This window comes from Acipenser ruthenus, chromosome 17, assembly GCF_902713425.1.
Source record: "Acipenser ruthenus chromosome 17, fAciRut3.2 maternal haplotype, whole genome shotgun sequence".
Lineage (NCBI taxonomy): Eukaryota > Metazoa > Chordata > Actinopteri > Acipenseriformes > Acipenseridae > Acipenser > Acipenser ruthenus.
Window position 1 is genome coordinate 23609633 of NC_081205.1, and position 25864 is coordinate 23635496.

Consider the following 25864-nt stretch of genomic DNA (forward strand, 5'->3'; position numbering starts at 1 on the left):
CACCATTTTTGTTTGTATTCTCGAGATAACCGCCCAATCACAGTGCAGAAGTAATTGTCTTTTTAAAACACTTGATTTCATCTAACTATTAGGTGTTAATGTTAGGCTTGTTTAAAAATGAAACACAGTAGCACTTGATGGCAATCTCAAGATCATGTTTGATTCAGTAGAAAGAAATCTCCCTGTGCATTCGGCCAGATTGACACTTGAAGTACTCAAAGTATGTCTTTAACAAATTTCATCTCAATGAAATGGAGTTGTTGTGACAGAGTGTTGTATTTATTTATTTAGACTTGTTTCTTTTGAATACAAATATTTCTGGATGCAAGTTTTTTTTCTGTTTGCAGTTTTACAAATTATAATACTGGCTGTTAAAACAAAAATAAAAGGTATGTGGTGTATTTGTTTTCTACAGTTAGTGATGTTCCAGAATAAGCAGCCAATACTTTGGCAAGCCCCATTTACCAAGACAAGCAAAATCTTGCATCCTTTTTATTACTGAAAAAAATGTAATAGTAACATTGTATGTTTGTTGTGGCCTCTTCCATGAACCAAGTCAAGATCAAGTTTATTTCAAAATGTACTGAAACAAAAAGGAATACTTCATCAGCACCTTTGTAGGATGGTGCTCAACTGTTTAAAAAAAAAAGTCAACCTTTTAACTAAACTAAAATAGTGCCTATACAATACAAATTTATTAAAACAAAAATAGCATTTCCTCTTGAATTATTTCTTTATGATCTTTCCATATCCACCTCTGGCAGGATCATAATCTTGTCTGTATTCATCTCTAACCTAAAAAAAATAAAAAAAATAAAAAATTACAAAAACAGCACTTCCTCATGTATGTATGTATGTATGTATGTATGTATGTATGTCTTCCCACTTCCTCTCTACCTGGATCATCTTGTATGTATTAATCTCTGACCCGCAGAGTATCATTGAGATACTGTGCATCAATAGAAATGTAATTTCTTCATGTACCCTGTATAGATTTATCTAAAGATATTTTACAAAACTGTTACCTGGTTGGAAACCTAGGGCCTGGTGTGGGCAACTTTTATCGACGGCAACAAGAGGAACACATTTGTTGCCTGCGTGTTGCCTTGCAGTTTGAGGTGGTCACACGGAGACAAGCTGGCAACACACAGGCAACAACGTAATGCAAGTTTTTGTCACGAGACAAACATGCTGCGAAAGAAGACTACGATATAAAAATGTACCAATTACAGTACAAAAAACTAAATACATTAGTATCCTCCATAACTGCATACACGGCAAATTAAAATAAAACACTGAAATACGCTACACGTGTATTTTATTATTGTAGAATTGTATTCATAGCTTAAAAATGCTATTGTAATCGTGGACATTAACATTCGCTTATCCACAGACACACTGTATTGCATATCTATAGACTAATTAACTGGATGAAATGCAGTAATCAGAATGCATCATATACAGTTTGTCTGACGTTTTGGTGGAGCTTTACCATCATGTGACACTACTATCAAATTTGACTCTTTGATATTGAAAATGTTGTCCCCTCGTCTTGCCTGAAAAATAGAACATCGTCCTAAGTGGGAGACACGTCGCCTGGGTGTTGCACAGGGTGGTCACACGAGGCGACAAGCCGGCCACCTTGTTGCCGTCGACCAATTTTCGCCCGTGTGGCCAGGCCTTTAGAATGACTAGTTATATTCACATTAAAAGACCCATAGGGAAGGCGATCTAAGCCGATCTTACCTGTCCACCAGATTTGCCGCGGCCATACTGTCTGCCTTCTTTGAAGCCAGCATCCCAGTCTGTCCTGATTATGCGATCATCCAACCTTGTGCCATTAACGAACCTCATAGCATGCTCTGAATCAGCACGAGTATAGTATCTTTTGAAGCAGTTAAGGGTGAAAAATATAGCTTAAGTTGCAATACTGGGTATTTTTATTTTATAGATGGATGGATAGATAGATAGATATAGATAGATTCACACACACGCATACATACATACATACATACATACATAAACATGTACAATTTCATAAAGTCTACAGATCATAATACGAACTGCACTATTTGCAACGGGAAAACTGAAGTGCAAATCTAGATAGTGCTTATCTATATGAAATATTAATTTGGATGCCATCATTTGTATAATGTTCAGCTGTTGGTATAAGTTAATACTGAAAGGATACTCCACAAAACAGAATCCACACGCAGTCTTCTTGACTTTATCCAGACCCATGACAATTCGTTTCACATCACCACTTTTGGAGAAGAGTTCATAAACTTGTTCTTCTGTTGTATAAAAGGACAGATTTCCCACATAGAGCGAGCAGCTCAGTTTCAGGAGTTTCTCTTGTTCATACCTATTTCCCTGGAATGATATAAAGATTAGGCTGCAGGTTACATTTCACATAGTATAAAATTAGAGGCAACCTCTAATGCAGCTGCCTTCAGGCAAAACTAGGTTCCCTTTTGCATGCGTTACAGACCAATGTAACTGATTTTAAATCTAGATCACATAACCTTTTATTAATCAAGCCCTCGAGGCTTTTACAGAGACACAATTCCAGGTTTTGATTTGTCACAAACATGCTTCTCTGGCAGTACGAGACCGTTTAATCCATTAAACAAAAACAAACAAACAAACAAACAAAAACCTACATGGTGACCGCACACCAGCACGAATTTAGTTTAACGTTACCATATATTGAGATGTAATAGAAATAACTCATTTTTGTTTGTTTGTTTTATTTTGTCAGCATGCGAATGAAGACGACCGGAAGGAGTTGCTTATTGTAGCCTTACCTTAAAATGCTGGTCTCTGTACTGGCTGATATCAACATACGAATCACTCCTTAGCGCGTTTAGGATAGACATGTTGGTGGCTTTAAAAAAAAACAACTAAATAAATACCTTAAATACAATAGGAAACAAAACAACACCTAATACACAAGTATAACACAAAGACTCCAAGCAAAGCAGAGCTCGTGCGTTGATAACCCCTCTTGATAGCCAATCAGAGTGATCGTACACATTACAAAAATCTGTGCAGCCAATAAGAGTTTCGTAGCGGTCGACTGCAACTAAAGTTGTATTGTAAGGTTCCGCATAGCAAACTTTCTTGCGTTTCTTTTGCTTCATCGTTTCATTTGCCTGTCCAGCTAGCATAGCGACATTAGTTTTAACAGCGATAAAGTTTTAACGTAAATAAATAAATCCATGCCAGATTCTCCATCCAGGTAGAAAATAAATAGAAAAAAATAAATTTAACTAGTTCTAGACTCGGTGGAGGATCACCGAGACGTCGATTAGGCACTTTACTTACGGTTGTTTAATTTTTTTACATTTTTAATCTGATAATCGCGACCCTGTTTAAAATATCAGGGTAGTTTTGAGTGTAATATTTGTGTATTTCTAAATACAATTTGGTTATTGAAGTGGTGGTTTGAGTCGCACAGACACTGACGTAACCAATGTCATATAGTTCGCAAGTCAGTCAATAGTGAATCATCGAACCCAGAGGACAGAAAGCAGTCTCACAGTAGGTAGAGTCTATGTTTTTTAAAACTATATATTTAGTGTTGTACAAGTTAATTTAGTTGTTTTGTTTTTGTTTTCTTCCTACAACACAGATTGTAATCCAAAATGGTTTTAAGTCGACTGCTATTCAGTTTGCTGAATAATCAGCAACTGATCGAGAAGCTAGCAGAGTCCCGACCGATCAGACGAGCGGCACAGATTACAGCTTTCGCCATCACAAAAGCACAGATCACCGGCAGAGACGCCGCCGCAAAGATGCTGAAGTCAGAAACTCTCCAGCAGATCCGCCAGGAGACGGCAGGGAGGATACCGCGGGACCCCGGGGAGCTGGGAAGAAGAGCCAGGAGAGTGCGGGAGACCTTTGTCAACGAGGTTAAGGAGGGGTTGAGAGACGCTAAAAACAAGAACAAATAAACATGACCGACAGTTCATTGAACCTATGGAGTTATTCAAGAGTAATTCTAAATTATTGCAACTGGTTGTTGACGTGAGCGTTGTGTCAAGTAAATTATCTGGCTCATTGTCTTAGTATCCGAGGTTCTATCGAGAACAGAGATACTAATATATATGAAAATCAGTTTCCAGATCGTGGTGGGACAGACCATTTAAATCACTTTAAAATATATTGCAAGTTTTTAATCAGGAATCTCGTCATCATTGGTCACTATGTGTGTGAATGTATACTTTTGAGACGGTTGTAAATAAATAACATTTTGCTGTTTGGATTTACCATTGTCTGTGGTTTATTAAAGATAAATGTGATACTATACCGTTGTTACAAAATTAATATTATTCGAGAGAACCTAAAAAATCAGCCATGGGCTTTTGCCTTAAAGTTGTAGTACTATATATGTTTTATATGTGTGTGTGTAATTATATATATATATATATATATATATATATATATATATATATATATTACACACACGCCTTTAGACAATACCAGAATTGTATTATAACATCCTACAGCTGGAAGTAGTTACAGGGATATATGCATACAGTGCCCGACTTACAACCGTTACAACGTTCTGAGATGTTTCAGGGAAGGGACTTACTGTGTCACTTCAAAACCATCCTCGAGTAATGTACACATTGTGCACTGTCATGGTTTGCCAGAAGGCTGAACTATGGAACATCGCTTAAGTTTAGTTTACTATCCATGGCATTCCGTATTAGTGTGGAACTAGTTATGCGAGATTCAGCAAAGGTTATGTTATTTCAACTTTGAAAGTTCGGACATCAAACACATAATAAAGAGGACTTGCTTTGCAGTGAAGAGAACTCCTGCATAAGTGTCAGAGAAATGCTGCCGCGGTCCTCGACGGCCAGACAGTTACGATGGAAAGACCGATGCTGCTGCCTGCTCCCCTAATAACTGATGAAAGGAGCAGGACTGCCTGGTAATTGCTATGTCTGCAATATTTTTGAAGTGTGGAGTTAGCATTCTAAGCTTCCAAGATTGAATTAAAACCGTCACATTTAGTAGAAGTCTTGAGATACGATTTCCATGCAGTTATGGTTCAGAAAACACAATACTTTTCTTTTTTGTAAAAACAAATAGAAATCGACCCCAAAACATGAATCCCATAGACAACCTAGGGTTGAATATAATGGATCAACTTGCTTCAGTAAACCATTACACCTCCCTGTCAACAGACATTTGCACATTACTAATGTAGAGAAAAACAAACAGCTTTTCTAAATAGTTTAATATATTTTGGAGAGAAAGGTAACACGTGTGTTGACAGGGCTCATTTTATGTCAGATAGTGTTAGCAGTCAAACTCTAGAGGGCACCGGTAATATTTGAAAACACAAATTGAAGAGGACATTCCTGTGAGTTAGACGTCAAAACAAGGTGTACTCAGATCAAGAGAAACATCATTTTCACATATATTTAAACAATCTTCAGAAACTGTTAAATTTTAATAGCTAAGGTGGTAGTGTTAACGTTATTGTTTTAATTACTGTATAATGTATACTTGTATCCTGTAAATGGTGCTCAATTTTCGCTCTAACATTATGAATACACCCAAAATCCACATGTTGCAATATTTTATTCCTTTCATGGGGTATTTCTAAAGCATTTACTATATGTTACTTTTTCAAAATGAAACAAACAATTATTGAAGTTGCACAATTAGAAACAAGCAAGATTCTTAAATAGTGGAAGTACTTTAGCTTCAAAAGTCATTTTAATATAACTTTTTACATTTCCTTAGTATTTTATTGTGGTTGAAATTATTTACAGTGGTTATAGATTCTGTTCCACATTTGAAACGGTTTGTGCTACAGACTTGTGGGATGTGTCATTTTATTGGAAGCTGAAGTGAGACTCGGGCATATAACACTGCAAAGAATGTTGCCATGGGGTACCCAGCATTTGTCACCCTACTCTATCCAGCGATACTGCTGAGATTTCCCACCAGGGTGCATGAATTGGATATAAAAGTCCCCAAATTCCTTGGACATTTTCAATCAGACCCATCCAATAAGAAATGGTTTAAGTGTTCAGCATTGGCCATGATGTCTTTTCCGGATACATCAATGCAGGTTATGCTGTCAAAAGCAGTCTTGCAGAATGAATACATGTCTTCAGAGCTTACAATCTGGCCATCAGTGGGACGCTGCAAGCTTGTTTTCACAGTCTTTCGCTTGACTGTTCCCCCAATACCATCACAGGGGCCTTTGCCATTTGAAGTTGCAAAATTCCATTCTGCATCCAGGTGAAGAGAAATGTTAATTATACACCCTGCTTATGGTGACCTTCAGGTAGGGTAGCAGTGTTAAATGTATCAGAATCATTATTCACTAGTGCTTTACTGGGTCTCTTCTTAGCTATATGCTGTATTATAAGGTTAATAAAACCCTTGTCCGCTTTGCACTGCTACCTAAATTCAGACACCATCTGTCAAAGATATTGTATGTTCTTGTTCTTTATGTTATCCAATTCAATAATAACACCTCAAAATTGTTGCCAATAATTCTGAATGGTCCTAATTGCAATTACTCTCGTTTCTTAGACACTTTTTCATAGTCTGTTAATGTGCTTTGACGCGAGTTCTATTTGCCAGATTCACTTTCACTACAGCTGTATGTAACACAGGTTACATTAACCCAATTATCTGAAGAGTGGTAAGAGCCAGCCTCATCTATTGCAGTTACTGCCAGCAATACAATAGGCAACTTGATTCACATGTTTAAACAGATACATGTCAGCTGGGTAATATAGCTGCACTTTGTGATGTAATAAATACCTTACTTAATAACCGTAATGGTTATTGCGATGCTAGGTAAAGATTTAGTTCACTCTGTTTGCAAAGACCCTTGTATTTTCTTTAATCCTATCTTCAGTCCTATTACATTATGTGTCTAATGAGTTCAAGGTTTTGAATATCTTTTGACAGAAAGAAATGATGGCCGAGCTTCAGTCTCCAGGTTTAGTGATCAATATGCTGTCTGCTATGTGAAAAACAACATGTGCAAGCTGAACTTTATACACAATTCTCAGTGCATTGTTCAAGTGGAAACAGATATGGCTTATCAAGAGTTGAGGAATTAATTGGTTTAGACAACTACATTTCACACGTCCAGTGACAGTTCTCTGCAAACGTTTCTATTCTTGCTGGTTGTGTTGGTCAATGCAGACACCGTGTTACGGGACATGCTGTTTATATGTGAAACGCAAGCTGTCCTTGTAAATGCACTGCCGTTCCTGTGCTTTCCTGTTATTGATTTTTGAATAGTTGCTTGATACCTGCACCAACTGAAAGCCAATTGAAACTTTCCATGTCAAAATAAACTTCTATTAATTACAAGGGATTTAATTACATTCTCCAATTTTTTGATCTGTCAGTGTATTTCTCTGTCAAATAGTTCATTAGTAACCACCACCATCACCCAGATCTCCCCCTTTAGTTACCCCCGACCGAAATGTCCAATGGTGAAGCAGTTTTGAGGCCAACACTCACCTAACATGAACAATCACAAAGAAACGTGTCTTTCGAGTCAGTCAAGTCAATAACACGTTTCTCATTCTTTCAGGGTGTGGTTGTCCTTAAAAACTGACACGGGTTACTGTAGAAATGCATTTATTGTAGGTTCAAAATTAGTTTTTTATTCGTCTTAATTAACAAATTACATGCAATATGTAGCTATACTAAAGCAGACGCACAGGCCTGGCAACTAAATATTAGTAACAAAAATATAGGTCATCATTGTACAAATCTATATGGATCTCAGTCATATAAAATAAAGTAGCTGTTCAGCACATATACACTGACATGGTATCTGAGCACCTTATACTAAAGCATAAGACAATAAAACGTGCCTAAGCACTAAAGCACTCAATGATTAGATTTACAAATAGCACTTAAGTACAGTAGACAAGCATACAGTGAACACTATGCTTTAGCAGTATAAGCAATGGCTAAAAGCTTTAGGTGTCATACACTGACAGTTCTCTTTAATGGTACATCATACAATTGCATTACACTGTTGTTGATGCTCTGCAAAAACTACAAATCACTTTTTCACAATGTTTGTGTCAGAATGCAGTATTCTACCCAAGCCTGAATGTAAATGCTGCTTAGTCTGAATGTTCTGTGTCACTGTAGATTTTGGAAAAGGGGCTTAAATGAAAGATCTATGCAAACAAATAATTCAAATTTAGCATATTAGAATTAATTTTGATTTAATCTTCAGTAGCCATTAAAAAAACTAACGTTAAAGAGTTAATTTTTTATAATCATGCTGTGTTGTTCTTATTACAGTTACACACATATTGCAAAAAGAGGTACAGTAAGAGCCACTGGCAAACAGTATAAGCGATTTTTGAAGGTTTCTTTTGTAGCGTATGCCTACAGCAAACAACTAGAACTGAAGAGCACCTCCTGAAGTCAGGTAGATGAAAAAGTAATTTGAAGCTACATAGTCTTTAATTGAACTGCATTATTCTTGGCGCTTGGGGAGAACACACCATTGTTTTAGGAAAAGCCACAGGTAGCATCTGTTCCTATAGTGGGTAAGTGATCATGAAGGCAGGAAGAATAATACTGTAATGCATATTCACTGATATGGCATTATCTTATGGAGTTACAGGCTACAAAGTGCGAGACACTGCATATACCCTGATATGGCACGTGTCATCAAATAGCTTAAAAGAAAAAAAAAACTAACGTCACAGGCAATGCATACTCACTGATATGGCACTTGCCTTTAGAAACCCTAAAGGGAGGTGCAGACTATGTAACAGGCAATGCATACTGATATGGCACTTGCCTTTAAATATTAAAGGAACATGATAGTGCAACAGGCAGTACTACACACTGATATGGCAGCTGTCTTCAAAGAAGAAATAAACATAGCTTTCGTAATAAAGTGGGTCTAACAGGCTAAGACTGAAATAAACAATAAGCAATAAGAATAGGTAGCATTAGGGATGGTCCCAACTCACACGCACCAACTAAAAGGTCTTCTGAGTGTAGGGCTGCAGCATGTTTGAGTTCAGGTCATCTCCATAAGAACTAAAGCCTTGCTTGATGCTTATCAGTTTTTAATGAAAGAGAAGGAGAGCTGAGGATGGGGGAGTGAATGTTAACTGATACAAATGAATGCCTTTGGCGCAGCAAGATCTTAATTAGGCAGCCATTTGAATAGGTTGGTGGACAATTACAGTTGCATACTGTGAAAATAAGCAACGATGGTAACACAAAGGCATGAGAACAAATAGTGCACAGTGGTCCTGATACTGTAGCACACGGGTATGGCTTTTACAGTGTTACACTGCAAAAGCGGGTAAACAACAGTATGTAACCGATTCAAGCCAACTACCTCTAAATGGCATCCAACTTTATTCACTTGTTTCAGTTACCTGTCACTCCTTCCCCAAAACGCATAAACTACAATAAAGGATTTTACATTATGCGATCCTCCCCAAAAGTATAACAATTCAGCATTTTACATTTTGCTTTTACAGCAGGATTATACATGCCAGAAAGGTATGGATTAGCTTGAATTCTCTTGATCCATGTTTTAAACACATTCAGACCAAGCAGGTGGAATTGGAATAGAGATGATCTGCGAGAGGTTTTCTTTTTTTTGATCCCAGCGGTCAGTCCTGGTGGGGTCGTAGGTTAAATGCTGTAACACGTCAGGAAGAAACTCAGTGCAGTGACGAGGACAACTGACGCGGTGGAAACAGCTGAGGAACAATAGCAAACAGCTCGTAAATGAAATAGACATTACCAGCAATGGAAACACAATGCATTTGGGACAAATACTGTATAGTGATACAGCATCGGTCCTCACAAAAGAGAACACAAAATGGTTTATGGACACTTAATAACACAATCAGAAACATCACTAGCACAATGATCTATGAATATTGCCTGAAACATTTTCTTCAGCAGTCACATAGGTCACAAATGCTGTGGATTTGTCGGATATTTATAGTGTACAGTTTAGCTGGGAATACCAGGCTGGCTACATCTTGCAGCATATGTTTTTTCTTTAATATTTGAATCAATCTATATTTTCTTCTTGGTTGTTGTTCTGCATTCTAAAAATCTACCAGTAATAAAAGAATCAATCATAAAAAATACACACCTGCGGCTGAACACTCCAGCATTTTCAAAGACGCCATATAGCCTTGCCCAAGCCATTCATCGTACGTCTTTTTCTCCCCAACTCCCGTGATGCGGAGCGTTGAATCTTTGAAGATCAAATCCGTCCCTTGATACTTGGAAGAATCGAACATGCTGAATCCGTTGGGATTGCTGTCATTTCCAAAGAAATCCTGGAAAGGAAGTGTGAAAATGTTGCCTTGTTAAGAAGAGCAGTAAGAAATGCCTTGAGGAGGTCTCAAGAGGTAAAAAAAAAAAAAGTGAATTCAAAGCTATCACAATAAGACAGTATCATACACATAAATTGTATTCACTTTGATTTTGTATTTTTTTTTTAGGCACAGCTTAGCTGAATCTTACCTGGGCTTTACTGAGGAGTCCATACACTGCATAGATGTTCGTTTCTGGGTGGACCATGACTGCATGGGCAGGAACTGCAGCTAAGTTACACTTTGCATATTCAGTCACTGGTGCACGCACTCCATTTGGACACAGAAGCTCGAAATCCATGTGCTGCAGGCCTGCGGCCCAGGACTCAGTGTTTTTACCTGATGAATGAAACGTTCAGTAAACATGAGACAAAAAGACACAGGGTCGTTCTTCTACAACATTCTTAAAAACCAGCCTTTTTACACCTGGGAGCTCGACCCTGCAGGTGTCCCACCTTAGCTCACTGAGCTCCTTGGCTGTATGGGCCAAAGATAAAAAGGCCCTACAGATTTTACCTCCCTAGACCAACGGGAGTGCCAGAGTCAATGTGACACTCCCCGTGGAATCCCCAAAACACAAGTCAGCTCTAATGAATTAATTTTGATTAATAAAATCTTAGTTAGAAAGCTAATGGAGAACAGTTTTTGTATTATTTTCTTAAGAGCAGTGTGATATTATTTTGCATCTGTAGGCTAATATGTAAGATATAAAAGAAAAGCTTTTCAGGAACTCACCATCAGTGTTGTCAAAGACTGTGGTGTGCTTCACAAAGGCAACATCCCCGCCACCTTCTGCCAGACACCTGCCAAGAAGAGCATGCATCTTAACACATGAGTATAAAAAAAACAAGGGAGTTTGTTTATGTATAAAATGAAGGTTGATATTGAATTGACTGTTGGTTACAGAACACATTGTATGGCAACAATATATTTTTCAACATGTAATGTGTTTGTTGTGAACCCTATAGCATGTTCTATAACCCGTTAAAACACATTCCTCTGTCTGTCAACACAACTCAAAATGCTGTTTGCTTTCGGTTACCTGAAAGCTCCACTGTAACCATAGTAAAGCTCGTTGTTGCTGCGTTCACACTTATTATTCCCATTAGCATCCCCCTTGCAAAGTTCACACAGGCTGGACGGAAATCCTGGCTGATTGGCTCCAGGCACACAACTGGCACTGAAGAAGCTCCCAGTGGCTGAAAGGAATTGATAAACAAGATGAAACCTCAACAATGACTTGGAGCTTTTCGCAAGCTCAGTCATCAATGAACCAGCATTTACACAAGGATGAGACACAATAATCAAGGCATTAACAGGCATTTCCTCCAGTTGCAGTCAGCTTACTGTTTTTCTGCATGAGGTCAACCTACAGCCCCTATATATAAGACCACCCCATAGAGAAAATTAACTAGGTAAGTAAAGGTTGTGTAATTTACGTTTTCGATGAAAAGAAAAAGTGGGCAGATTTTGTCACAACTGCATGAGATAATTAAAGACAGGCTTATCTAAAACCGTGCCGTTAGGGGTTATCTAAGGGTAAGGCCTTTGGGTTATCTCAAATTGCTCACCCCTGCTATGACATACAAGGCCTTATTTAAAGCAAGGCAAAGGCATGCTTTCCGAGAGGAAAAAAAAATTGTAATGCTAAACAAATATTGGTCTCCCTTAATAATTGTTCCCACCAGCGAATATGTGTTCTGTCCTACATGCATGTTTGTTATTTATCCTATTTTTATGTAAATTGTGCATGTATAATGCTAGTAAATGTGAGCAGTGTTTGCAGGCTGTTATCATGTATTATTCTAGGTGAGAATGGACCTGTCAGAGTGGACTGGATAGTACTAGTTTAGGACTAGTGTTTGGGTTTGAGAAAGAGGTTTTTAAATTAAGGTTTTAGTTGAAAATGCATGGATGTAGACTTATACACAAATAAATAATACTGTGTTGCAACAGAATAATGCGGTATAAATATTTGGAAAGGAAAACAACATTCCAGAATACTGGCTGCAAGGGGGAATGAATATACATTCCTGGTGGAACAAATATTCCCTCATGGGAGAACAAATATTCGGGGGGCATATATTCTCTGACACCGGTATAAAGCTAGTGGTAAACAACTCAGAACTGCTTACTGCTACAATTTTTTTAAGCCAGTTTTATACTGTTAATTGTTTTATTACTTCTATAAAAGTTACCTTTGCCTGTGCATGTAGGGTCTATACTCTTGTGAGAGGAAAAACTTGTCTACCAAACCCTTATTTAAATGTTCTATTTTACATACAACATGCAAGAGAACAAAAAGGTAGTTGCTGTTTTTAATGAAAATAAAGTGTTAATGCATGTGTGAATACACAAGATAAAACATCAGAAATATAGATTTTTTACACCACCTTTGGGGAAGTCACAGTTATCGGGTCTTATAAACCCATTCTCTATGAGAGTTGCAATAGGAATATTCCAGCCAGCTGTTCTCTGGTAGCCGGTGTGGCAGGACTTCCTTCCTTTCAGTTCACTGAATGTAAATCTGTCGTGGCCGGACCTCTTCACAACCGCCACAGCATAGTACGTACCTCCCTGGACATCGTCTGGAAGCAGAGAAACTATTCAGTCTTTAAGGTCCCCTGAACTAAGTGGTCACCTGTGTCTACCAGTCAGTAAATCCCAGAAGGGTTTTTTTTGTTTTTCTTTCACTACAACTGAAGTACAGAGACTTATGGATAAAGCAGCCATTTGTATTACATAGTACTACTTAAATAAATCCTACTGTATTAGCTGGGTGGATGTGGCCTCAAAATATACATTATATATATATATATATATATATATATATATATATATATATATATATATATATATATATATATATATACACATATATATACAGACGTGCTCAAATTTGTTGGTACCCTTACAGCTCATTGAAATAATGCTTCATTCCTCCTGAAAAGTGATGAAATTAAAAGCTATTTTATCATGTATACTTGCATGTCTTTGGTATGTCATAGAATAAAGCAAAGAAGCTGTGAAAAGAGATTAATTATTGCTTATTCTACAAAGATATTCTAAAATGGCCTGGACACATTTGTTGGTACCCCTTAGAAAAGATAATAAATAATTGGATTATAGTGATATTTCAAACTAATTAGTTTCTTTAATTAGTATCACACATGTCTCCAATCTTGTAATCAGTCATTCAGCCTATTTAAATGGAGAAAAGTAGTCACTGTGCTGTTTGGTATCATTGTGTGCACCACACTGAACATGGACCAGAGAAAGCAAAGGAGAGAGCTGTCTGAGGAGATCAGAAAGAAAATAATAGACAAGCATGGTAAAGGTAAAGGCTACAAGACCATCTCCAAGCAGTTTGATGATCCTGTGACAACAGTTGCAAATATTATTAAGAAGTTTAAGGTCCATGGAACTGTAGCCAACCTCCCTGGGCGCGGCCGCAAGAGGAAAATCTACCCCAGATTGAACAGAAGGATAGTGCGAATGGTAGAAAAAGAACCAAGGATAACTGCCAAAGAGATACAAGCTGAACTCCAAGGTGAAGGTACGTCAGTTTTTGATCGCACCATCCGTCGCTTTTTGAGCGAAAGTGGGCTCCATGGAAGAAGACCCAGGAGGACTCCACTTTTGAAAGAAAAACATAAAAAAGCCAGACTGGAATTTGCTAAAATGCATATTGACAAGCCACAATCCTTCTGGGAGAATGTCCTTTGGACAGATGAGTCAAAACTGGAGCTTTTTGGCAAGTCACATCAGCTCTATGTTCACAGACGAAAAAATGAAGCTTTCAAAGAAAAGAACACCATACCTACAGTGAAACATGGAGGAGGCTCGGTTATGTTTTGGGGCTGCTTTGCTGCGCCTGGCACGGGGTGCCTTGAATCTGTGCAGGGCACAATGAAATCTCAAGACTATCAAGGCATTCTGGAGTGAAACGTACTGCCCAGTGTCAGAAAGCTCTGTCTCAGTTGCAGGTCATGGGTCCTCCAACAGGATAATGACCCAAAACACACAGCTAAAAGCACCCAAGAATGGATAAGAACAAAACATTGGACTATTTTGAAGTGGCCTTCTATGAGTCCTGATCTGAATCCTATCGAACATCTATGGAAAGAGCTGAAACTTGCAGTCTGGAGAAGGCACCCATCAAACCTGAGACAGCTGGAGCAGTTTGCTCAGGAAGAGTGGGCCAAACTACCTGTTAACAGGTGCAGAAGTCTCATTGAGAGCTACAGAAAACGTTTGATTGCAGTGATTGCCTCTAAAGGTTGTGCAACAAAATATTAGGTTAGCGGTCCCATCATTTGTGTCCATGCCATTTTCATTTGTTTTATTATTTACAATATTATGTTGAATAAAAAATCAAAAGCAAAGTCTGATTTCTATTAAATATGGAATAAACAATGGTGGATGCCAATTACTTTTGTCAGTTTCAAGTTATTTCAGAGAAAATTGTGCATTTTTCGTTTTTTGTGGAGGGGTACCAACAAATTTGAGCACGTCTGTATATATATATATATATATATATATATATATATATATATATATATATATACGTGGAGTCAAAGGGCACATAGTGGACAGGTAGAAGAATGGAACCCTTTTTCAACTAGTTCTGTGGACACTAATTAGGCAAGAGTAATTGTTCAGACCTATATGGTATAAGAAATAAACTACCTCATTCATTCACATTCTTTTTGAAGTACATGGAAAGGTCTATTTATACTAGAGCTGTGTGAGACACTGCCTCTGCAATATACTCAGGTAAACTAGCCTGTCTGTTGTGTGCAGTGGAGAAGACGCTGGCTTGGAGGGTGCATGGTTGACAGTTTTTTGCTAAATAAAAACAAACCTTTTTTTTTTTCTTTTCAAAACGTTTACATGTAGAAAACTGACTGACAAGCGAAAGGTTTCTACTACAGTTGTGATGAGAGATAGACAATTTTACTTTTATAAACAAGCTGGGTTTGCCTCACCTCTGGGCAGGTAGCCAGCCAGCCAGTCTGACTCAGGCACTAATTTTACCTTGGTACAGTAGGTACTTGGAAAATTATTCTCCAGTACCATAACACCAGAAGATATCTCACTGTGAGGAAATATTAGTTAGTTAGTATTATATTTTATAGTAATCCTTTCTACAAAAGCATCTTTGTTATAAATTCAAATCCTAATGTTATGTTTACCTAACAATTAGCCACCTTCACAAAATAAAAATATTTTTGTATAATAAAAATAAAAATAAATAAATAAAAAAATTCTAAGCAAGTATTTTATTGAGACATGTTAAAATGTTTCTTCTGCATGTCTTTTCTCAAATATCTTCTGTTCTCTACACTCTAGGCCTCACAGTTGGTCTTTCATACAACAAACTCATTCTTGGCTGTCTGGCTCCTGAATTTTTCCTAACCTCAGTGACACATTGCTTGGCAGGAGAATGTTTTTTTTGTTGTTGTTGTAGAATTTAATTTGAAAACCCTCAGTATAATGCTATTCCAGTCAGCAGCAGCTTACTTTACAATAAGGGCTGGGAGATTTGTGTTCATCATAGTTTTTTTTTTTTTTTTTTTAACAGGCACAATTGCGTCAGTGGTTTTAAGATATGTTTCTAGTCAACCTTAATGTTTGGCAAGAGCAGACTTTCAGCATTTGTTACCTGCTATTTCATTGAAATAATCAATTTCCAGACTGGTCTAGCTTTAACAAATGGTAGGGTTAAATAAGACTTTAAAAAGCAAAGAAAAGAAATACTGCCTGGCTACTTGACTGATGCCTGAAGATTCTGCAATATCATAATAATATAATATTTTATGTGCAGGGGGTCATACCAGTCTTACTGGGGGTGAGCATCATTCACTAACAGCATAAACATGAAGCACAACATGCTTCTTATTACAGACTGAATGCCAGCAGGTTTGCCATAATGTATATTCCATGAAAAAAGCAGCTCTTTGCCATAATGCTGTGTACACAGTACACAAATCTCCCGAACAGTTCAATTAAATTTGTTACTAGTTTGTTTTGTTTTTTTCGGTGGAAAGTCAGAGCTATTTAAAGATGGGCTTAATAACATAAATACCAGAGTGGGTTTATTTTTATACTTTGCTTGTTCAAACTCATGAAATCCCGTCACTAAGCAATATTGCCTCCACAGTCTTAGCGCCCCCTTTCCTGTGCTGGTTGTGTAAGCAATGTTTACTTGGCTTTTGGAAAGTTTTTTTTTTCCTAGCTCATACTAAAAAACAGGAATTGGACCAAAAAAATGCTGTATTCATCACACTATCCACTATCTCTCACTGACAAATTTGATGCAAATGTCATCCCTGGTTTGTATTCTGTGATATATAAAAAGCTGAATAGACTGAGCTGTATATCTATTTGAGGCTATTAGTAGTTTACATTTATAAAAGCTTTTTTTAAAATGTTTTATCCAGTATAATTTTCTTCAAGCAGATTAGAAATAGACTCTTACAAGCGTAGCTCTCTCCGGCAGCTGGAACAAGGCCATAGGTTTTTCCTGCAGTGTAAATAAACCCACCATCCAGTGTAATTGCATCAACCTCCTTTTTCTGCAAGAAAAAAAACACATGTTCAGGAGTCTAGCAGAGCAAGGCAGGGCATATGAGGTCATCCTGCCAGGCCACGCCAGTCACAGTGAGACCTGTGTACACAGAGCCAGAGAACTGTTTGGGTTTGCAAAGCCAGTTAGTACAGTTTACCACTCTGCATTACAAATGAAGCTTAGCATCACACAACTAACAAACGTTCCATTCCCCCCATGCACCAAAGAGCTGTTTTGGATTCACTTGAGCGCAGTGAGTCGACTGCTCCGCTGTGTGAACCTGTTACAGTGGAGGTCATACCTTAATTTTCTGCATGCAGTCTTCAGGAGAGGTCCCTGAGACACACTGAACCTTAGGCTTCAGGTTTTTTTTTGAAAAGCTCATCGCCATATCGGAACATTTCAACAGCTCACCATGGGACAGCGTGCACCATCGCAGATATTCCAGCAGTCCTGAAAACAGCAAATAAACAGAATACATTTTAAAAAAACAGTGAAATATTATTCTTATTTTAAACTAGTTTACCTAATTAAACAGTTAAGCTAGACAACATATTCTTTAATTTTACTTAAGATAATGTAACCTGGCTCCCCTGCCTCCAGAGCCCGCTCCTTCTCCACCCTCGCCCCGCAGTGGTGGAATGACCTTCCTACAGATGTCAGGACTGCCCAGTCCCTGACCACATTCCGGCGCCTCCTCAAGACTCACCTCTTCAGAAAGCACCTGTAGAACTCCTCTGTTTTTCCCCTGGGACACTTATCACCTTTCCTTAAATGCGCTTTACTTGCTCTTATCTGCCCCCTATTTTACTGCATTTAATCCTGTAATTCAGAGTACTGTAATCTGCCAAGTGTTATTTAATCTGTAGTATTTTGTATTTAATTATATCCTGATGTAACTATCACTGACACTGTTATCTGCTGTATTATTGAATCGTATTTTGTCACACTTGTACTTGCTTGAACCAAAGTCATTGTATTAATCTTGCTCTTAATTGTATTATTACTTGTACTGTGATTCTTGAAATGTATTTGTTTACGACTGTAAGTCGCCCTGGATAAGGGTGTCTGCTAAGAAATAAATAACAATAATAATAATAATAATAAAAAACTACAGATTTTTTTCTGTTTTGTGTAAGCTTGGATGTAATGACTCAATGTGTATTGACCTAAAATAAAAGTACAGAGCTGTGTACTATAAAAGATGTACTAGAAGCACAACATGACACACTAGAAATTGTTTGCCTGGAGCTGCCATCCTGCATAAATGTCTAATGTAGTTAAAGAGAAACATACACATTAAAAGTTAAATGTGCATTCAACACACATTATTAGAAACCCTTTTAAAAGCTGCAAAAATAGGCTTTTAAGCCCATCAAATTAAAAGCTCCAATGTGCTGGATAAAATGCAAAATAGTGTTAATAAAGTGTAGGACTGTGCAGCTGGATAGCTCAGAAAGGAAAGTTAATTAACAAAATGATTGCTGGATAATTTCACTACAGCTCTGGATATGGAATGCTGGTAGGTTTAGATTTGCTAATTGAGTTCCATAATATTACTAGTCAGTAGTAAGTTGTTAGTTTTTAGCTGGACAAACACGGTTCAGTTTTAAATGAGAGATATTGATCCTGTGCGTCGGTGTTAAAGTTCTGAAAAGAGTTGTTCCTTACTGTCGGGGCTGCAGTCCAACCCACTCAGGGCATGTAGGTACTCTTCTCCCAGCCAGTCCTGGTAGCTCTGATTTTCAATAGCAATCAGCCTAATGGTGGAATCTTTGAACAAAAGGTCTTTACCCCCATAGAGAGAGGAGTCAAACATCTTGAAGCCAATATTGTGATCGCTACCAAACTGCCTCTGAAGGTAAGAAAAGGGGAAATGTTACGCCTCTAGTACAACTGCGGGCCCTATTAAAAAAGCTTTAACTGCTGGGTTATTTGAAGTGTGTTTTGACTTTTTGTTTGTTTGCATTTCCATTAATGTTTCACAGTGTTTGCAATCTTTCATTCAAATCATGTGACAATCTGACCTTTCAACTCTGCTAGCCCAGAACCACTCCGAATGATTGCCAACACCATTGCAAATAGTAAGGGAAATGTCAAAAGCAATTAAAACGACATTTGTAGTGACTTACTTTTTAAACAAACCAACAATAGCCCAGAACATTATAATCCATCATTAAATGGACTGGGACCTCAGCCTACTGAAATAAATTAAAGTAGTAAATAGAATTCAACGGACCTGCCCAGCCTGCAACATACTGAACACCTCTGCACCATCAGTGTCAGGTCTGACAACTACTGCATGGGCAGGAACCTTAGCCAAGTAGCACCCTGCGTAGCTGTTAATCGCAGCACGTGATCCATCGCGACACAGGAGCTCGAAATCATTTAACTTCAGGTCCTTGGCCCACACGGCTGGATTTACTCCTGAAACACAAGGAAAAACAAATCGGTCTCACTTTAACAAACCTGAAGCACCTTCACAAAAATGAAACTCTTATTGCAGATTTTCTGGAAGGCTTACAGAGTTGTAGACAATCTGTGGCAAAGGGCTTAGTTTATCTTTACACCGCAATGCAGTTTTCACCAAAATAGTAACAAACACCTTCCAAAACAAATGTCAAGATCTTGACATAAATCAGGCCTGGGGTGAAACACACGAACAACACGAACAACAGTCCCTAAAGTCATTGGTTATTCTAGAGAACCACCATTCTCTGAACAAACAAGACAAGTGATCCCTGCTTGTTTTAGTGATATTATTCATTCATCACTTCACGGTTTTTAATAGTGACTGGGAATAAGAGAGCTCCAGTACATAGTATGTTAAACCTACCATTGGTGTTGTCAGCCACAGTTGTGTGCTTGACGAAAGCAACATCACCAGCACCTTCAGCCAAACACCTGTGACAGAACAGAATTGTGTTTTTTAATGAAATTCACCAGCAAAGGGATATACACTAAAACAGCAACTACGCTAATCAAAACCAGTTAGGACCACACCCTGTTGTGATAAGTGATTTGGCTGTAATCTGTAATCATATTGAAAAAGCTATGACTAGTCTTGTTTTTCACTATTAAAGTGCAATTACCATCAAAAAGCAGTTATAAACCTTTGATGAAAACCAAAACAGAGACCGCTGTTTTACATCACAGAATTATGATACAGACAGCTACAATCAGTATGCATTTATAAGCTTGTTATGTTATTTTGTACTTAGAAAACAATATCTCAGTCTAACAATGAAGGTATATTAACTTTTCTTTTTTGGGGAAGGACAAGCTGTGACATCTTTTATCGAATTCCCCTTACCTGAAAGCACCACTATAATCGGCATATCTCTCCTCCTGAGAATTCTTCGCACATCTGGTCCCCCCGTTTTCATCACCTATGCACAACTGGCAGAGGGATGGTGAGTAGCCGCTAACACCAGCACCAGGGACACAGCTGGCTGAGAAAAACTCACTCACAGCTGCAAAGTGATAAAAGAACAGGCTTAGCACTCTGGGAGAGCATGTTGTTAAACAATGTTGATCTACAATTCAACCCAAAATGGAACTAGAAAAACAACATCTCCATTTTAAGCTGCATACTAACAAAAAGCCACAAGAAGAAATTCTCTTCAAGGTAACTACGCTCAGTGAAAATTCACATGTTGGAATATATTTTAGTTGTCAATACCTTTATTTCAATGGTTGTATGTATGCTAACACACACACAATATATATATATATATATATATATATATATATATATATATATATATATATATATATATATATATATATATATTTTTTTTTTCTTTTAATCTGGACCACATGGTTACCTTTTGTTTTTGTTTGTTTTTTAAATACAGAATAGCAACCTCCTTATATTAATTTTGTACCTATATTTAAACATACCTGAATAAAGCTGAAGTAAATTTAGTCCACATTAACAATAATTGTTTATAAATTATTTCAAACGCTGACACACTATTCAGAGAAAACAAACAAACAAAAAAGTGTCAAGAATAGAGCTGCACAACTCCTTACCCTGTGGAATATTGCAGTCCATCACAGACATCCTGCCACTGTCAACGAGATACCCAACAGGGACGTTCCACCCTACAGTGCGGCTCAGCCCGGTGTGACAGGACTTCTTCCCTTTCAGGTTGTTCATGTTGATTTCAGTATTGTTCTTTCTGACCACAGCCACAGCTAAATAGGTGCCTTGTGATACTAAAGGTGTACAATAACAATGTAAAATAGGAACCTTTCAAAAACAAAACCCTAATGACAAAACTTACATACAGTCAACACTACATGTAGTGGAGTTATTTTTACTGGACCTCTTTAGAGAGTCTTTAAAAAGGATTTTCTATTATGTTGACCCCTTCTTCGTTCCTCTGAGATTATGACTTCTTCTTCGTTCCTCTGAGATTATGACTTCTGTCACTCATTGGTTATACATATACCTTGGGTGTGATATGGGAGGCAAAAATCAGGGTCTTAAACACATCTGAAGTGTGTTACAAACAGGCACACAGCTTGTTTAGTGTAACTGCACTTCTAAAATGACTGTGAGCTGGCCAAGCAGGCCATTCAACCACTGCAGTCTTGGTGGCATTTTTTTACAAGGGGTCTTGAGGAATCAAAGGATGTGTGTTCTTACTAGACAGTAACAATCTCTACTCTGGGGGCTAATGCTTTAGTTGTGCTGATATCAGCTAATAGCTTTATTGTCTTGCCATATCAGTATTTTTTGTAGATGAATCGACATTACATGGAAAAATGCTTTCATCGTGATCCTTGTGATAACTTATCTCAATGTACCGAGGAAAGGTGGGTGTCTCAAATCAATTGTCTATGATTGAGGTGTATTTACTTATACAACCTATCCACATTCAGTATATCAAATTCAAGTTACCTTCATCATACAGTTCTCCAGTCACAGGTTTGAGGTTAAACTTCTTCCCAGCTTCATAAATAAATCCTCCATCCAGTGTCACTGCGTCTGCCATGTTAGTCTGGAGGTATCAGGAAAGTTGGTTCATGTATTACTTGAAGCACTTCAAGCAGGCCACAGCTGTACTAAAACCACAAACAAGACTCTTGTTGTCTTGCAGTATTCCTTTGTCTCTTAAATGTTGACGGTAATGTAAGTGGTGCCCAATTCATAGTTCATAGTGTCAGCACAGCAAGGGCTGCATGCAAACAAAGGTAGTATAGTAAGCTCTGTAGCGAACTTCACTGCATATGTTTTACTAGGGCTAAAATAAATAGTTTCATTAATTTAAGAAATTGACAGCTTCTGTTCTGTAAGTTATGATGGAGGCTTAGTGTTGCTACTTGTTTTGTTTTTCGCTACTTTTTAAAAGATGCTACAAGGCTGACCACCATAAATAAAAATGTAATCCTGGGACGCGGCAATAAAGTCGCTCAATGGCTTTATAAGCTCTTCAGATAGAGAGGGAGGGGAAATATGAATAAACGTGTTTAATTTTTTTTTAATACGTTTCCTGGACAGCTATGACTATGCTTACCGAAATGGAGAGTGCACAGTTTTCTGAGGAGCCCCCATCCACACACTCCAGGGCAGGTTTGATATTAGCATCACGGAAAGCCTTCATCATGTCTTGGCATTTTCTCATTTCTAGATCTGAGGTTGTACACCATCTCAGCTGGCTCAGGCTACAAACTAGGAAAACAAATTGGAGGAAATGTATTTAATTTATTGTATACTGTATATAGCATTCATAACTTGAGAACCATGTGTAAGGCAGTTTACTAATTCCCTACACTTCCAGTGCAAAGGAAAGTCAAAGAAAACTGTTACGAAACCTTTAGGAAATTATTTTTTTCATTGTTAGTATTAAACCGTATTTCTATTGTTGGCACTGCAGCGTATTTGTAATTATGGCCTTGCAAAATGGTTTACTGAGTCATACTTTACTCAATAATTGCTGGACGATCACCATTACTGCAACAGGTGTTGTGCCAAATAGTGTCGCACAATTGTATCAATAATGTGCATTATATGTGTTGCTGCCCAATAGTGTCACACGTAATAATAAGGTTATAATGTGAAATATATTGTATAACCGTATTGATTTTATGTTTGAATTGTTTAACATTCTTTGTTTTTGAAGGTCGGAGAAAGTAAAGTCTCTGTTTACCTTTTAATTATTATTTGTTTATTTAACAGATGCCTTTATCCTATGTCAACTTACAGAGACTAGGGGATGTGAACTATGCATCAGCTGCAGAGTCACTTACAATTACGTCTCACCCGAAAGACGGAGCACAAGGAGGTTAAATGACTTGCTCAGGGTCACACAATGAGTCAGTGGCTGAGGTGGGATTTGAACCGGGGACCTTCTGGTTACAAGCCCGTTTCTTTAACCACTGGACCACACAGCCTCCTATTAATGTGTGCTGAGGATGCAAAAATAGTTCTCAATGACATTTTAGATATATGAAGGTTGGGATACTCAGCAACATGTTTTTACAAGAATTAAAGATGTACTGTAGAGCATTGATATTATTTAAAAGAGCAGCGTCCTCAACTAAGTTCAGTGTTACTGTGTAATTCATTTGTATCTGGTTACTACATTCTTCAAAAGTTTGGCCTTCAGTACGCATTACTGTCCAAAGAAATCAGGTCTTTCCTTGACTTTTTCATTGTTATATTTCAATACAAAACCATTGGAATGCGACACTTTTTGACAGACAAGATTCAAAGATGGCGGAAAAATGAACTAGCCATGCGCAAATGAATTCGCAAGCGCGCTGACTATAATTGCGACACTTCTTCCGATGACACTATTTGGCACAGCAGTAGCTTAAAAATAACGAACAGTAAAATAAGCACATGCCTTCTTTTAGTTTGGAAACTAGATTTCAAATGATCTAATTTGGTTTTCATTATGGAAAAACATCGTAATCATTTTAATGCACTGTCATATCATACTTATTTTATTGTTTCTAATTGTTGCTCACAATTTCTTCCTAAAAAATTCTTATAGAAAATTACTTTTTTCTAGGATTCATCAGTCAAAGTGCATACTCCAGTAAAGAAACACACAATAAACCGTTTTTAGAAATATGTTTTACATTTGTTTAGAGAGAGAGAGCGAGAGAGAGAGAGAGATTTTGCTTATATATATATATATATATATATATATATATATATATATATATATATATATATATATATATATATATATTCAAGTTTAAATTAAACAAAGTTTGATTTAAAAAAAAACAACAAAAAAACACCTCAGTTTATGTTGATCTATTTAAACATCGTTTCGGTTACATTTAAAAAAAAACCAAAAAAAAAACCCTGTCCTACAATACATTTAGCCTACATAAACAGCTGGTTCGTTTTGTGTTAGTTTTTAAAAAGTGTTTTATAGTGTTTCTTATACAAGCGTATCCCCACCCCCGCTAAAACAAGCTGAGAATAAACACTTAATAAAAGTTAAAAGCAGGCTATAATTTACTTACCTGCCTGGACCGTATTAAGAAAACAAAATATAACTGTCCACGTCTTCATGGCGATGGCTGCGTCCACTACACTTAACTTTCAGTGCCCTCTGTCTTATACCTGCTCGCTGTGTTCATTTAAATCCAGTTACTTTCAGGGTCAAACTTTTTTTCAGCAAAATGAGGGAGTAATTTACTTATGTGATATTCCTACCATTTACTTCTCAAGACGTCATCTTCACAGTAGCTTTTTGTAATACAAGTTTTACGAATGGAACTCAAAAGAGTGGGCTACACACCTGAATATGACACGTCATAAAAGGTGGCTTCTCTCCAAAGTGGTTCACACAGGGAGTTTTATGTGGTCGTGAAGGGTCCCTCCTTATTAAGCATAGGCATGTCAAATTAAACAGCCCTGCCACTCAAGTTTATCTACAGGACTTTTGTATAAAGAATAACTTTATGCCTCAGGCTACGTTATAGTTAATGAATGTATTTAAAAAAAAAAAATAGAAACTGTAATTGTTTGTAAACCGTATGTGCTCGCTCACAATAAAAACATCGACTACGTTAAAGCACAAACCAATTAAAAACTAAAGTTAAAAGTATGGCACATCTCTACCGATAGGTTTATGTCCTATTATACAATGCAGAAGGAAATAAATGCAGCATGTATTACATAATTAAGATCCAAATAAACAAATAACTTGGGACTTTATTTCTACTGTACATTAGTCATGAACCCAACCTGTAAACGTTTGTCTGTCACCTCAGCCAATGTAGTTAGCCAATGAAAAATGGATGCATATTTCAAAAAAGCAGTAACCTCATTAACCCTTAATGAAAACGTTGGTATTTTTCGTGTTGCTTCCCTGAACAACAGAGGAGCTTGCAGGTGATAGTATAAGATTTTGTGACAGTCACTAGGGAATTCTGTTGCAAGTGGAATCTCAACGCCATTAACTTTTAATTTGAAATCCTTCGTATACAGGACACGCTGTCCACTTTTGATATACAGGGATGTCGCAAAAGGCTTCCACTAAGTAGCATATCAACCAGTCGCCGAATGACTGAAGAGGCACTTTAAAATTGAAAACTAAGACCTTGTAAAAAGACCAAAGCACTAGTCATATAATACCTGTAACTAGATGGAACAGTTTCCCTCACTAGTATGAAATCCCCCGTCTTGGATTTTATCCCTCAGAAGACAGTTATCTCAATGTGACCAGAAGTTATTGCTCAGAAGATCAGGTGAAATCTAACTTGTTTGTAGTACTTTCATTCCGTGTATGGAGGAAAGTGTCTTCCATGTTTTCTGAAGATTATTATTAACTCAATAAGCAAATGTGTCAAGTTTAAAATGTCTTTCTTTGTCCGTTTCAGGTTTATTAATAGTTTGCCAAGGAATTCAACTTCTCAATCACAGTATTTTCTGTCTCTTGGCAAATGT

The 25864-nt window shown here is 37.4% G+C and overlaps 2 protein-coding genes across 2 annotated transcripts; both read right to left on the minus strand.

Annotated features, from left to right (window-relative positions):
- Positions 1-257: 257 nt before the first annotated feature.
- Positions 258-3054, minus strand: LOC117423435 (nuclear cap-binding protein subunit 2-like). The gene is made up of 4 exons (XM_034039221.3): positions 2808-3054; positions 2192-2373; positions 1747-1885; positions 258-795 (listed from the first exon to the last, which is right to left on the minus strand). The coding sequence occupies exons 1-4, from the start codon at positions 2877-2879 to the stop codon at positions 727-729; spliced, it is 462 nt and encodes a 153-aa protein (XP_033895112.1). The 5' UTR covers positions 2880-3054; the 3' UTR covers positions 258-726.
- A 4556-nt stretch (positions 3055-7610) lies between these two features.
- LOC131697966 (melanotransferrin-like) lies at positions 7611-24733 on the minus strand. Its single transcript, XM_058990151.1, has 16 exons — positions 24436-24733; positions 22470-22624; positions 21854-21953; positions 20980-21165; positions 20258-20417; positions 19781-19848; positions 19184-19371; positions 18616-18799; positions 17246-17397; positions 16855-16951; positions 12767-12961; positions 11416-11572; positions 11109-11176; positions 10525-10712; positions 10148-10337; positions 7611-9743 (listed from the first exon to the last, which is right to left on the minus strand). The coding sequence occupies exons 1-16, from the start codon at positions 24482-24484 to the stop codon at positions 9676-9678; spliced, it is 2205 nt and encodes a 734-aa protein (XP_058846134.1). The 5' UTR covers positions 24485-24733; the 3' UTR covers positions 7611-9675.
- Positions 24734-25864: the final 1131 nt, after the last annotated feature.